At 46.8% G+C, this 11,897-nt stretch overlaps 1 protein-coding gene across 1 annotated transcript; it reads right to left on the minus strand.

Annotated features, from left to right (window-relative positions):
• Nucleotides 1–9,824: 9,824 nt before the first annotated feature.
• Nucleotides 9,825–11,192, minus strand: LOC109739486 (xyloglucan endotransglucosylase/hydrolase protein 2-like). Its single transcript, XM_020298572.4, has 4 exons — nucleotides 10,949–11,192; nucleotides 10,596–10,696; nucleotides 10,350–10,549; nucleotides 9,825–10,277 (listed from the first exon to the last, which is right to left on the minus strand). Exons 1-4 carry the CDS (start codon nucleotides 11,124–11,126, stop codon nucleotides 9,893–9,895), a joined length of 864 nt encoding a protein of 287 aa, XP_020154161.1. The 5' UTR covers nucleotides 11,127–11,192; the 3' UTR covers nucleotides 9,825–9,892.
• Between the last annotated feature and the right edge of the window lie 705 nt (nucleotides 11,193–11,897).

Consider the following 11,897-nt stretch of genomic DNA (forward strand, 5'->3'; position numbering starts at 1 on the left):
TTCTCGGAGGAACAATAAATAAAGGAAATGCATACCCGAGTTGGAAATGGTGTTCTCAAGTCATACTTGTTCCCTGAGCAACCAAATCTCGAGGACGAGATTTCTTTAAGGGGGAAGGTTTGTAACAGCCTGGTTTTTGGCCCTTTTCTTTTTCTTTTGATTTATTTGGTTTTTGCTCTATTTTTCTTTTTGGAGTGGTTCCGTGGCCTTGCCACCTGGAAATCATCCTCATTCCCCCTCCCAAGTGGCTCATCATTCTCAAAACCTTGCCAAAGATCATGTCACTTCACTCCTTGACCAAACCCTAAAATTCTTTTCTAGGGAATATTCCTTTTTCTATTAAAGGAATAACCCTATCTGCCCTAGGTTGTGAAGCAACCTATATTTCTTTCCATTCAAAAATTCCCAATTAATTCTCATAATTCCTTTGGGTCATATGTTGATCAAATATGCCCAAACTTTCCTGTCCTAGCCCAAGAATAATTCCCCAATAATTATTCTTCATTTCTGTTCTGAATGGCACTTTGTGAAGTAAGTGTCATTTATATTTTCCTAGTTGCTCCCAAACTCCCTGGGCATTATTTTATGTCCAAATAATTGCTTCATGCACAAGTTCAACTTTATTTGCCTAGCCAATCTTCCTCAGTGATTTTTCAAAGTTTCTGTCAGACAGAAGGCTTTGTGAAGGAAGTACTAGATAGGAGTATCCAAATGAGTTGAACTTTTGCACACTCCTTCATGTGCTCATATTAACCCCCTCCACCAATTTTCAGCCTCATCCAATCATCTAAGTGAGCACAGGAGCAAATCTTTGATTCTGGCAATATTTCCAGGTTGTGAAGCAAGTGTATTTTATATTGTTTCAAAAAGCCTGATAAATTACCAGATCATTCTTATACCCATAAAACATCTCTCCACCCAATTTGGCATCATTTAAATGATCCATTTGATCACCAAAATTATTCCAAGTTTCTGGACAGAAATGATGTTTGTGAAGCAACTACCATTTGGCTTGTCCATTTGGTATGAGCTTTTTACAGCATCTTTATATGTCCATATCATGAGGATTTGCCAAGTTGCATCCCATTCCATAACACCATGTGAGTGCATCATCCAAATCTTGATTCTGGACCAATTTTGGGGTTACACAGCAACTATATTAGTTTGTGCTCCATTGTCTCCAGGATCATAGTCCTTCCGTAACTAATCACCCCAGACAACTCCATTGACCACAATCACTCCCCTGTTGATCACTAGTGCACGGCCAAGTTTACCGCAGTAAACTTCAGACGACGACTACCATTTAACCACTGCGTATTTAACCAAGTTACCACATCAGTTGCAACCTACCCAGGAAGGACTCCACCCTAGACATAATTTGGCTTAGCTTGTGGCACTATGTGCACATCGCACGCGGTGACCACTGTTTTGGCATGCCATGAGCGTGTCCAGAACGCCGTTTTGCTCGGTTCCCTCCTCTGCTCGTCGTCTTCGCGCTCATGAGCATGTCTAACAGTTTTACCGCGTCGTCGCCGTCCTCCTGGAGCCATCTTGCCCGTCCGTAAGCCCTCCGTCAGCGCTCGTCGCCGCGCGCCCACGGGCGAGCTGTAGCCGACCGGCTCTGTTCGCGTCGCGGCCTCTTCCTCCTCTTGTCCCCGAGCTCTGCTCGTCCCTGTGCACATCTGTAGCTCGTCCGCACCTCCCTCGTCGCCTTCTCGTGCCACCCCGTGCTCGCTGGCCGTCGCCAGAGCGTTGGCCGGATCCCCGCGGCGACACCCGAGCCCGTGCCTCTCGCCCCGGCTATATATAGCCCTTTCCCGAGTCATTCGACCTCACCACTCGCCTCCCCTCACTCCTCTACCCCGCCCCAGCCTCTCAAACGAGCTCCAGAAGCCCTCTTCGCCTCTGTTGGCCGCCATGGCCGCCGCCCCTGCCCTCCTAAATCCGAGCAAGGCCAAGCCCCATTCTCTTTTCCACCACCACCAGTAGCCTCCCCAAGTCCCCTGGAGCCGCCCCAACGCTTCTCCTCCTCCTCTGGTGGCTGTTGGCCGCGAGCCCCGTCGGTGCCCGTCGCCACCGTCCGCCATGTCCTCGCTCCCTCTCGCCTCAGTCCTCCCCGGAGCCCGTGCTCTCCGCAGATGGGTGCGGCTACTCCTGTTGAGCTCGCCCATAGGTCGAGCGAGGCGGGGGATGGCCGGAGCCGGCCGGACGAGCCCCCGCGCCGGCGACCACCCTCTGCTCCGCGGGTGCGTCGAGAGAGAAGAAGGAGAGGCCAGGAGGAGGGCGTTGACCTCGCGTGGGTCCCGCGGCACCACAGGTCAGCCTCTGGACGTTGACCCCGCCCCGCCAAGTCAGATAAGTGGAGACGTATTAACTAGAATACGTTTTCTATTTCTGAAAGCGTATTTCCATTCTTCTTCAGCCCCGAATTTCTTTTTAGTTTAGTGAAAGCGTATTTCGCTGATTGCGCTTTCTGTTTTTCTGTCCAGGCCCAGATTGTGAAGTTTTTCTTTACAAAGAGGTCCCTGGCAGAAAAACTATCACAACTTTTTACCCGTAGCTCCAAATCAGGTGAATCCAAAGCCCACTTCTTTGTTTCGTCGAGCCCGTTCTGATGGAACCATTTTCACCATGTTTTAACATTCTGAAAATGATCATTTTTCCCCTGCCCTTATTCAGCCCCTCCGAGAGAGTACGTTTTCCGGCGATTCTTTCCGCGAGTTTCTCGCACTTTCTCCCGGTGATTTCTTCCACCCCAGGCAAGCCACACCCTCCATTTGCATCACTATAATGCAGTGACATGGTTTAATGTAGTTGAACTTGTTTAAAATATTGCTTTATCTACATGACTTTGTGCATGGCATTTTCTTGAAGTATTATTTTGATCTTGCTGTGCCATGCTATTGTTTGGATTACTAGGAGTTGTGCTTGCAGTTGATGAGTATCATGCAGTCATTGGAGTATTAGTGGCTGGTATTATGATTTTTCTTTTATGATGATATCTGTATTATATTTTTGGAGTATTACTTTGGATGTCATGCTGCCTTTGGATTATTAGTGGTTAGTATGATTATTTTCATGATGCTAGTTGATGTTCAGTTACTGTTGCTTGGAGTATTATTTTCGGAGATGATGTTTACATGTGGATTTTAGCTGGATAGCTTTATCCTTATTATTGGAGTAGTAGGATTATTGTTTTCGGATTCATCATGATAGTAGTGTTGTGCTACCCTTGGAGTATTTTGAGATGATGATATTATGCTTTAGATTATTTGTTGGATATTGTATGACTTGGATTGCAGTTTGATAGTTGATATCGGAGTATCAGTGATCACCGTTATATTTTTGGGGATAAATTCCGTCATTAAGTTGGTCAGGTGCCACCAAACTGGGCTTTCTCCAGTGCAACCACATTTGCCTTAATGGGAAGGCCCTAATGCAATGCTATTGTCATGCCTCTCGCTGGTGCCTCCAACGAGGGAAGGTTATGGGCGCGCCCAGGACTGAACCCAAAGGGGGTGTTGGTCGGAGTGGCCGGGAGAGTGTCATGGCAGTAGATCGGTTTTGTCGGAACGCCGTTGGTCCACCCGAATGGGAGTGCGAGGCCATGGGTTCGGTGGTGTGGGTAGAGTGCGCTACCTCTGCAGAGTGTGTGTTTAAGCTATCGATAGCTGCGTCCGTACTAGGTCACACCGTTCGATCAACACTCACGTGACGGAATGACTTATAGCTGATTTATATAATATATGTGAGCAGTAACAGTTTGGCAGGATGTTGATGATGATGTTGAGATGATCTTGAGGATGATCATTCAGTTTGTGATGTGGTCACGAGGTGACCGTGTGGATATGTTGGTCATGAGGTGACCGTGTGGATATTTTGATCACGAGGTGATCATGTGGACAACGAGGTGGTCGAGATGGTATTTGCTTGGCCGGTTAGCCAAGAATGAGATTTGTTGTTGGTATTGAGATGTTGGTTTATCAATATTGTAGTAGTTTCATATCATGCTTAGTAGTTGCTGTTGTATCATGGTAGCTGTTAATTTAATTAACCTGCTTAATGCTATGTTGTTGTCTTGCCTTGATGTTTTTGGTTGTTGTGAGCTTGCAAGTACATTCAATGTACTAACCTGGCGTGTCATGCCAGATTGCAGGTGATGCCGTGGTTGCTTGATTGCTTGTCGTGTTTCCGTTCGTGCGAGCTAGATCGTGTCCCAGCCAGAGTCCCTGCGGAGTGGAGTTCACCACCTTCGCCGTTGTTCCGCTGCTAGAAGATTTCCGCTGCTACGGGTTGTTCCGCTGCTAGCATAGAGCAAGTGTAGTATTGCAGGCGTAGTGTCGCCGTGCTGATGTGAACCTTTGTAACATCAGAACTTTGTATTTATCCTTTCTAATAAGAGCTGATTTGTTCTATGTCAAGCAGTGCCGTATTCCAGAAGACTTCATCTCGATCTCTGGGCTAGAATACGGGCGTTCTGGTTTCTTTGAGCCGGGGTGCCATAGGCTTCATCCAACAATACCGCCGAATCAAAGTATGACATGCTTGTAAGCAGTATGACTATTATCGCCCACAACTCTTTGTATTCTACTCGTGCATATAACACCTACGCATAGACCTGGCTCGGATGCCACTGTTGGGGAACACAGTAATTTCAGAAAAATTCCTACGCACACGCAAGATCCATCTAGGTGATGCATAGCAACGAGAGGGGAGAGTGATGTCCACGTACCCTCGTAGACCGAAAGCGGAAGTGTTATGACAACGCGGTTGATGTGGTCGTACGTCTTCACGATTCGACCGATCCTAGTACCGAAAGTACGGCACCTCCGCGATCTGCACACGTTCAGCTCGGTGACGTCCCATGAACTCTAGATCCAGCTGAGGTCGAGGGAGAGCTTCGTCAGCACAGCGGCGTGATGACGATGATGATGAAGTTACCGACGCAGGGCTTGGCCTAAGCACTACAACGATATGACCGAGGTGGAAGTCTGTGGAGGGGGGCACCGCACACGGCTAAACAATCAACTTGTGTGTCTATGGGGTGCCCCCCTCCCCCGTATATAAAGGAGTGGAGGAGGGGAGGGCCGGCCCCCTCTATGGCGCGCCCAAGGGGGAGTCCTACTCCCACCGGGAGTAGGATTCCCCCCCTTCCCTAGTTGGAGTAGGAGAGGAAGGAAGGAGGAGAGAGGGAGAAGGAAAGTGGGGCCGACCCCCTTCCCAATTCGGATTGGGCTTGGGGGTGGGGGGCGCCCCCACCTTGGCCGCCCCCTCCTCTCTCCCACTAAGGCCCATTAAGGCCCATGTACTCCCCGGGGGGTTCCGGTAACCTCCCGGTACTCCGGTAAATGCCCGAACTCACCTGGAACCATTCCGATGTCCAAACATAGCCATCCAATATATCGATCTTTATGTCTCGACCATTTCGAGACACCTCGTCATGTCTGTGATCACATCCGGGACTCCGAACAACCTTCGGCTCATCAAAACTCATAAACTCATAATACCGATCATCACCGAACGTTAAGCGTGCGGACCCTACGGGTTCGAGAACTATGTAGACATGACCGAGACTCATCTTCGGTCAATAACCAATAGCGGAACCTAGATGCTCATATTGGTTCCTACATATTCTACGAAGATCTTTATCGGTCAAACCGCATAACAACATACGTTGTTCCCTTTGTCATCGGTATGTTACTTGCCCGAGATTCGATCGTCGGTATCTCAATACCTAGTTCAATCTTGTTACCGGCAAGTCTTTTTACTCGTTCCGTAATGCATCATCCGGCAGCTAACTCATTAGTCACATTACTTGCAAGGCTTATAGTGATGTGCATTACCGAGAGGGCCCAGAGATACCTCTTCGATACTCGGAGTGACAAATCCTAATTTCGATCTATGCCAACTCAACAAACACCATCGTGGACACCTGTAGTGCATCTTTATAATCACCCAGTTACGTTGTGACGTTTGATAGCACACTAAGTGTTCCTCCGGTATTCGGGAGTTGCATAATCTCATAGTCATAGGAACATGTATAAGTCATGAAGAAAGCAATAGCAACAAACTAAACGATCAAGTGCTAAGCTAACGGAATGGGTCAAGTCAATCACATCATTCTCTAATGATGTGATCCCGTTAATCAAATGACAACTCATGTCTATGGCTAGGAAACTTTAACCATCTTTGATTCAACGAGCTAGTCAAGTAGAGGCATACTAGTGACACTCTGTTTGTCTATGTATTCACACATGTACTAAGTTTCCGGTTAATACAATTCTAGCATGAATAATAAACATTTATCATGATATAAGGAAATATAAATAACAACTTTATTATTGCCTCTAGGGCATATTTCCTTCAGTGAACTAGGAGTTCCTGCGGAAGTGCTCAAGTGTAAGGTTTTTGAGGCAGGTTGGATGCACCGCATCATGCATTTAATGTCGGGGGATGAGACGGTGATCAATATTAACGGAGAAGTAGGGAACTTCTTTCGTAACAAAAGAGGCTTGCATCAGGGCGATCCGATTTCCCTGTTTCTGTTTAACTTAGTAGCGGACGCCTTGGTAGCCATGATGGACAGGGCTAGAGCAGCCGGACACATCAAGCACATAATCCCAAGGGGGTGTCTCACTTACAATACACTGACGACATAATGCTACTCTTCGAGCCAGATCTGCACGACATTGCATCAGTGAAGCTTTTGCTTCTCTGTTTTGAGCTTATGTGGGTCCTCAAGATAATTTCCTCAAGTGTAACGTTCTGACTATGGGATTTGATGAATTGGAGAGCCAAAGAGTCACGGACCAACTGAACTGTCGGCTCGGGAAGTTTCCTATCAAGTACCCAGGGCTCCAAATCCCCAACAAGCACATTTCACTCTTAGAATGGGATATATGTCATCCGGCGCCAGGCTCGTCCTCACCAACTCGAGTTTGTCTTCCCTACCGATGTTCAATATGGGCATGTTTTTTCTTGCATACGGCGTGCACGCCTAGCTAGACACGCCTAGGTCTCGTGTTTTTTGGGAAGGGGCAGGCAACAAGCGCAAATATCACATGATCAAGTGGACCACAATATGTCGGCCCAAGCAGTTTGGTGGCTTGGGGGTCAGAAACTTTAAGATCATGAACATCACCCTTCTAGTCAAGTGGATTTGGAAGCTTGCTACCAATGAATCGGGCTTATATGGGCGCGGATTCTCAAGGCCAAATACTTCTCGAATGGCACGATCGTCGAAGTAGTATCGTGTGGGTCTGCCTGTTGGAAGGGATCCAGATGGTGAAACCGGCTTTTTTGATGGGGGCTCGTCTCCAAGTGCAAAACGGGAAATCCATCATGCTCTGGCTTGGCAAATGGATAGATGACGACCCCCTTTGACTGACCCACCGTATGGTATATTCAGCCGCTACTAACCCTGATATCACGATGGTCGAAGCATTTGCCTCTAACCCCCGGCTATCTGGTTTCATCGCATGCTTTCCCAAAAGGAGAACCAAGCTTGGGAAGCCCTTTGATTGCATTTCTCTGCAGCGGCCTTATCTGACCAACCCGACGACGCTTGGAATCTCAACGCCTCCTCTTAGTTCTCGGTCAAATCTATGTACGAGAAGCTGTCTCAAAGTCTGTCCTTAACTTGGCTAGGGTGCTATGGAAGGCAGCTCTGCCACTCAAGGTCAAGGTTTTCCTTTGGCAGATGTTTAGGAATAGGTTTCCGATGTCAGTCAATGTGTCGAAAAGGCAGGGGCCTTCCACCAGAGCCTGCCCGGTATGTGCGGTGCCGAAAGGGGCTAATCATGTGTTCTTTGGTTGACACTTGGCCCGGTTCACATGGAGTGTTGTTAGAGAAGCCTCTGGTCCGGCCTGGAACCTGAGGTGTTCAGCTAAGCTGCTAGGACTCCTCACGGCTCAGCGCGGGCCGACCAAGCGTATTTTCTGACAATGTTCGGATGCGCTAGTCTGGGCTCTTTGGGCTTCTTCGCAATAAAATTACGATCGAGTCCGTTTTCCCTTCGCATGCGACTGATGTTCTCTTGACATGGAACCCTTTCTTGTAACAGTGGACTCTGTTGGGGAAACAGAGGAATACTAAGGATATGCAACACGCCTTGGAGAAGCTTCGTCATATCCAAACTTTGGTGCGCCAACCTGCACGTCCTGTGTAACTTTTGGAGCCTGCGTGCTCATCTACCTGGGCCATCTTCCTACCATTACGGGCCATGAGCCTTTTAATCACCTTGAAATTTGTTCGCACTCTGTTTAACTTTGTTTATGTGGGCTTTATTAATTTAAAGCCAGACATTTCTTGCATCTTTGTTCTAAAACAACCGTTTGATGACAGTTTTAGATGATTTAAACACGTTTATGACAAGCGGTATCGATCCATCATGGCTGACGTGGCAAAAAAGTCAACTCTGTTTATTTTGACCATTACTGCAGGTGGGTCCCACACGTTAGCATCAACCTTCTTCCTGCTTATCTCTCTCTATCTGGCATTTCAACATACACCTCGTGGGCGCACCTTGACTAGCTGCCCACGCGCTTGTACGCTGCTGCTGCCGCTGCTCGGCCTCTTCTGCTCGTCCATGACCATTAGCTCCGGCGAGGAGCAGAGCTGGGGCCAGGGACACCTTGAGCAGGGCGCTGTGCTCGCGTCGACAAGAGCGTGGCCGAGAAGGCGATGGCGTTACTCGACGACGTTAACGCGTCGGAGGAAGGCCGCTGCAGTGTGTTTGTGGCTGAAGCTGCTGCGGCACGTAGTGCCGGAAAGAGAATGGCAACGACGACGGACGAGCGCACAACGTTCTCCAAAACAAAGGAACATTAAAAGCAGCAGCCACACACAGGTCGGTGCATGCGTGAGTCGTCACTAGCTAATCGTTGGTGCCCATACGTGCATATACATCGTTGAGCTTGGCGGTGGCGGCGGCCGCTCCGGCGCTCCCGGACACTGGTGCGCCATCGACGGCATGCAGAAACCACTTAACACGACGGCGCACGTCCACTCGATCGGGAACGCAGAGAGCGAGCAGCATGCAGCAAAGACGGCTCACCACGTCCTTCTTGTCGTTGAAGAGCGCCCAGATGAACATCCCCGCGCACCTGCTTCCGCGTGCACGCCGCTGGCGTGTCACCGTCCACTTCCTCGATCAAGAGCGGGGGAATGTTCAGTTGTGCGTTGTCGGAGTTCACCCGCTTCCCTCCCATGCACTCGAGGTGTTTGAGGAAATGCCAAAAAAAGAGAAATGAGGAGGCGGAAGGTTGATGCTAACGTGTGGTCCCCATCTGTAATAGTGGTCAAAATAAATGGCTTTGACTTTTCTGTCATGTTAACATTGACGGGTGGGTTCCGCTTATCATAAACATGTTTAAATCGTCTAAAACGGTTATTAAATGTTGTTGGTGGTTTTATGCAACAAGATTAGTTGAAACTGATAGTTTTCTTGTTGATGTTTTAAAAATGGTAGTTCAGTGCAACACCGACTTGAAACATGCTAATTTTTGTAAATACTTCGCAAAATCAAGAGGTTGTGTGCTAATAATATATACAATCCGATGCATATTCATCGTAAACCACCTGAAGTTTCAGTTGTTAGCAAGCCAATTGTCAATGGACTAGTAATGCATTTCGCACAATAGAGTTAATGAACTACTGAACCTTATATGGATCCTTTGTTGAAAATAATATAAAATTGATTTTATTTGGTAATATAATAGAGTTGATAGATTCATTCTATCTAATATCTAGAACTTTGTACAGTTTGGGAAGAGGTTTAGACGAATCTACTTCAACCGTTGTATATTGCTAGGATCGGTTGAAGTAGACTCTTCACATATGAGTATCTAGATATTAGATAATTTTTTCTACGGCCACACAGAAAGCTACTAGTTAGTTGTAACTGCACTCTAGCGGCAGATGGTAGTTGAACCTTGCCTTATCATCACAGTAGTTGTAGGTCATGTACTTGCTCTTGACGTTTTTGTACGCTGCCTTCTGTGCGGGCGTTAGGTCCTGAAACTTGTTCCACCATAGGTTGGGTGAGCCACACGGCGCACTTCCGGTGGCGGGGCAGGCATCGACATTGAACCTCTGGAACGCGGAGGTAAATGGCGCACGGTTCCAGTCGACTTTGATTTTGCCGTTGTCGGTCGCCCAAGAAGAGCCGTCCCAGATGCTCGCCCGGATTCTCATCGGCCTCGTCGGGAACTGGTAGCCCGGCGCGCGTCCAGCTAGGTTCTTGAGCACCCGGATGGGTGTTTCGTCGACAAGCATCCTACGATCGTGTTGCACGTGATATATATGCTGAGTAGTAACAGAAGGAATAGGGACCCGATCGATGACTTACACTAACTGGTGCTGGTTCCAGAGTATCTTGTAGTCATGGACAGCTGCTGCTGGGTCGAACCAGAGGTAGAACTTCTGCTCTCTGTAGCCCTGGCCATTGAGGAAGATGTTGGTCTGGAGAGCCACTGGCTTGCCATCGACGTTGCCCAAGAACTCGAAATCCACCTCGTCATGGTCGCCGTACTCGGGTTCTGTCGTGAGCTAGAGTACAAGAAATGCTTAGCATATAAGATGTGTCAAGACATACATAGAAGGCCGTTACAACTCCGGCAGTATACCCGGCGGGTAACTTGATCCTCATGTGGAATAACCCTGAACCATACATCATCTTGGATCTAAATCCAGCTCCTGCACCCGACAGAGAGGCAAAGAAACAAACATTTAGTCAAATTTAATCAATTAGAGTGCACTTAAATCACATGATTAGCATAATCTCATGATCATCCATGCTTAGGAGAAAGTGTGTGAAGTACTCCCTCAGATTCAATAAAAGTGTCACAACTTTGAACTAAAGTTAGTTCAACTTTAGTTCGAAGCTGCAACACTTATTATGGATCAGAGGAAGTACCATATCTGGTGCAAAAAAATGATGATATGTACCAGAGTTTCTATCCATGATGAGGGAAACTTGTGTGCCCTGATTGGCTAGGTGATAACCATCGGCACCCCATACCGGCACGAAGTTCTCATCGAACACCGTTGCTGGTGCTCCCAGGCTAAGTACGATGGAGAGGAGGAGGACAAGGAGGAGAGACCATGGGTGAAAACTAGAAGTCATTGCTAACTGGATTGGTAGGAGATCTATGTGTGCATCTTGTTTAACCAACTTCTGAGCTGAGTCTAACACTGCCTCAACATATTAGACCACGACTCTTATATAGCCTAGGGCCATTGAAAATTTCATCGAGTAAAAATAGCCGTAAATAAATATGTTTTTAAAATATGCAAGTTATTGAACATTAGAACAATTTAATTGCGAATCACTAGAAAGTAATGTATATATTTACTAAAAGATATGGTCTTGTACAAATCTTTAGAAGTCTTTTGTTATTTTTGGCGTATTAACATTAATATTGAAAATTAATTAAATTAAGTCTTTACAACTCTTCTATTATTTATTGTTTTGCCGTCTATTATTTTAAATTTTGTCACATCCCTCCCCATTGCTTTTGTATGAAGTTGTAACAGAGTTAATTATTCCTTTTTTTGAGAAAAACATATTGTCGCTACTTATCTTAAAATGATGGTGTCTTTCAATGGAAATTACCATTTCAATCTTGTCTTGTAATATCCAAATTTGAAGAATTCATTGTTCCCTTTTGTGATAATACCTACTATCTCCATTCGGTAAAAGTAGTTGGAAAACTCAGGTAATAATATACTACTCCCTTCATACATGTTTATTAGATCAGCGGGTCATTTCAGCGAGACCAAGGGACCATGATTACTAAGCGAGCTCGATTTTTTTGCCGTGATATTTCACCAGATCTCTTGATTTAAATGCCGATTTGATTTTATTCCCATTTAACTTAGTTTCATCTCCTAGTTT

This window comes from Aegilops tauschii, chromosome 3 (assembly GCF_002575655.3).
Source record: "Aegilops tauschii subsp. strangulata cultivar AL8/78 chromosome 3, Aet v6.0, whole genome shotgun sequence".
In the NCBI taxonomy this organism is placed as follows: Eukaryota; Viridiplantae; Streptophyta; class Magnoliopsida; order Poales; family Poaceae; genus Aegilops; species Aegilops tauschii.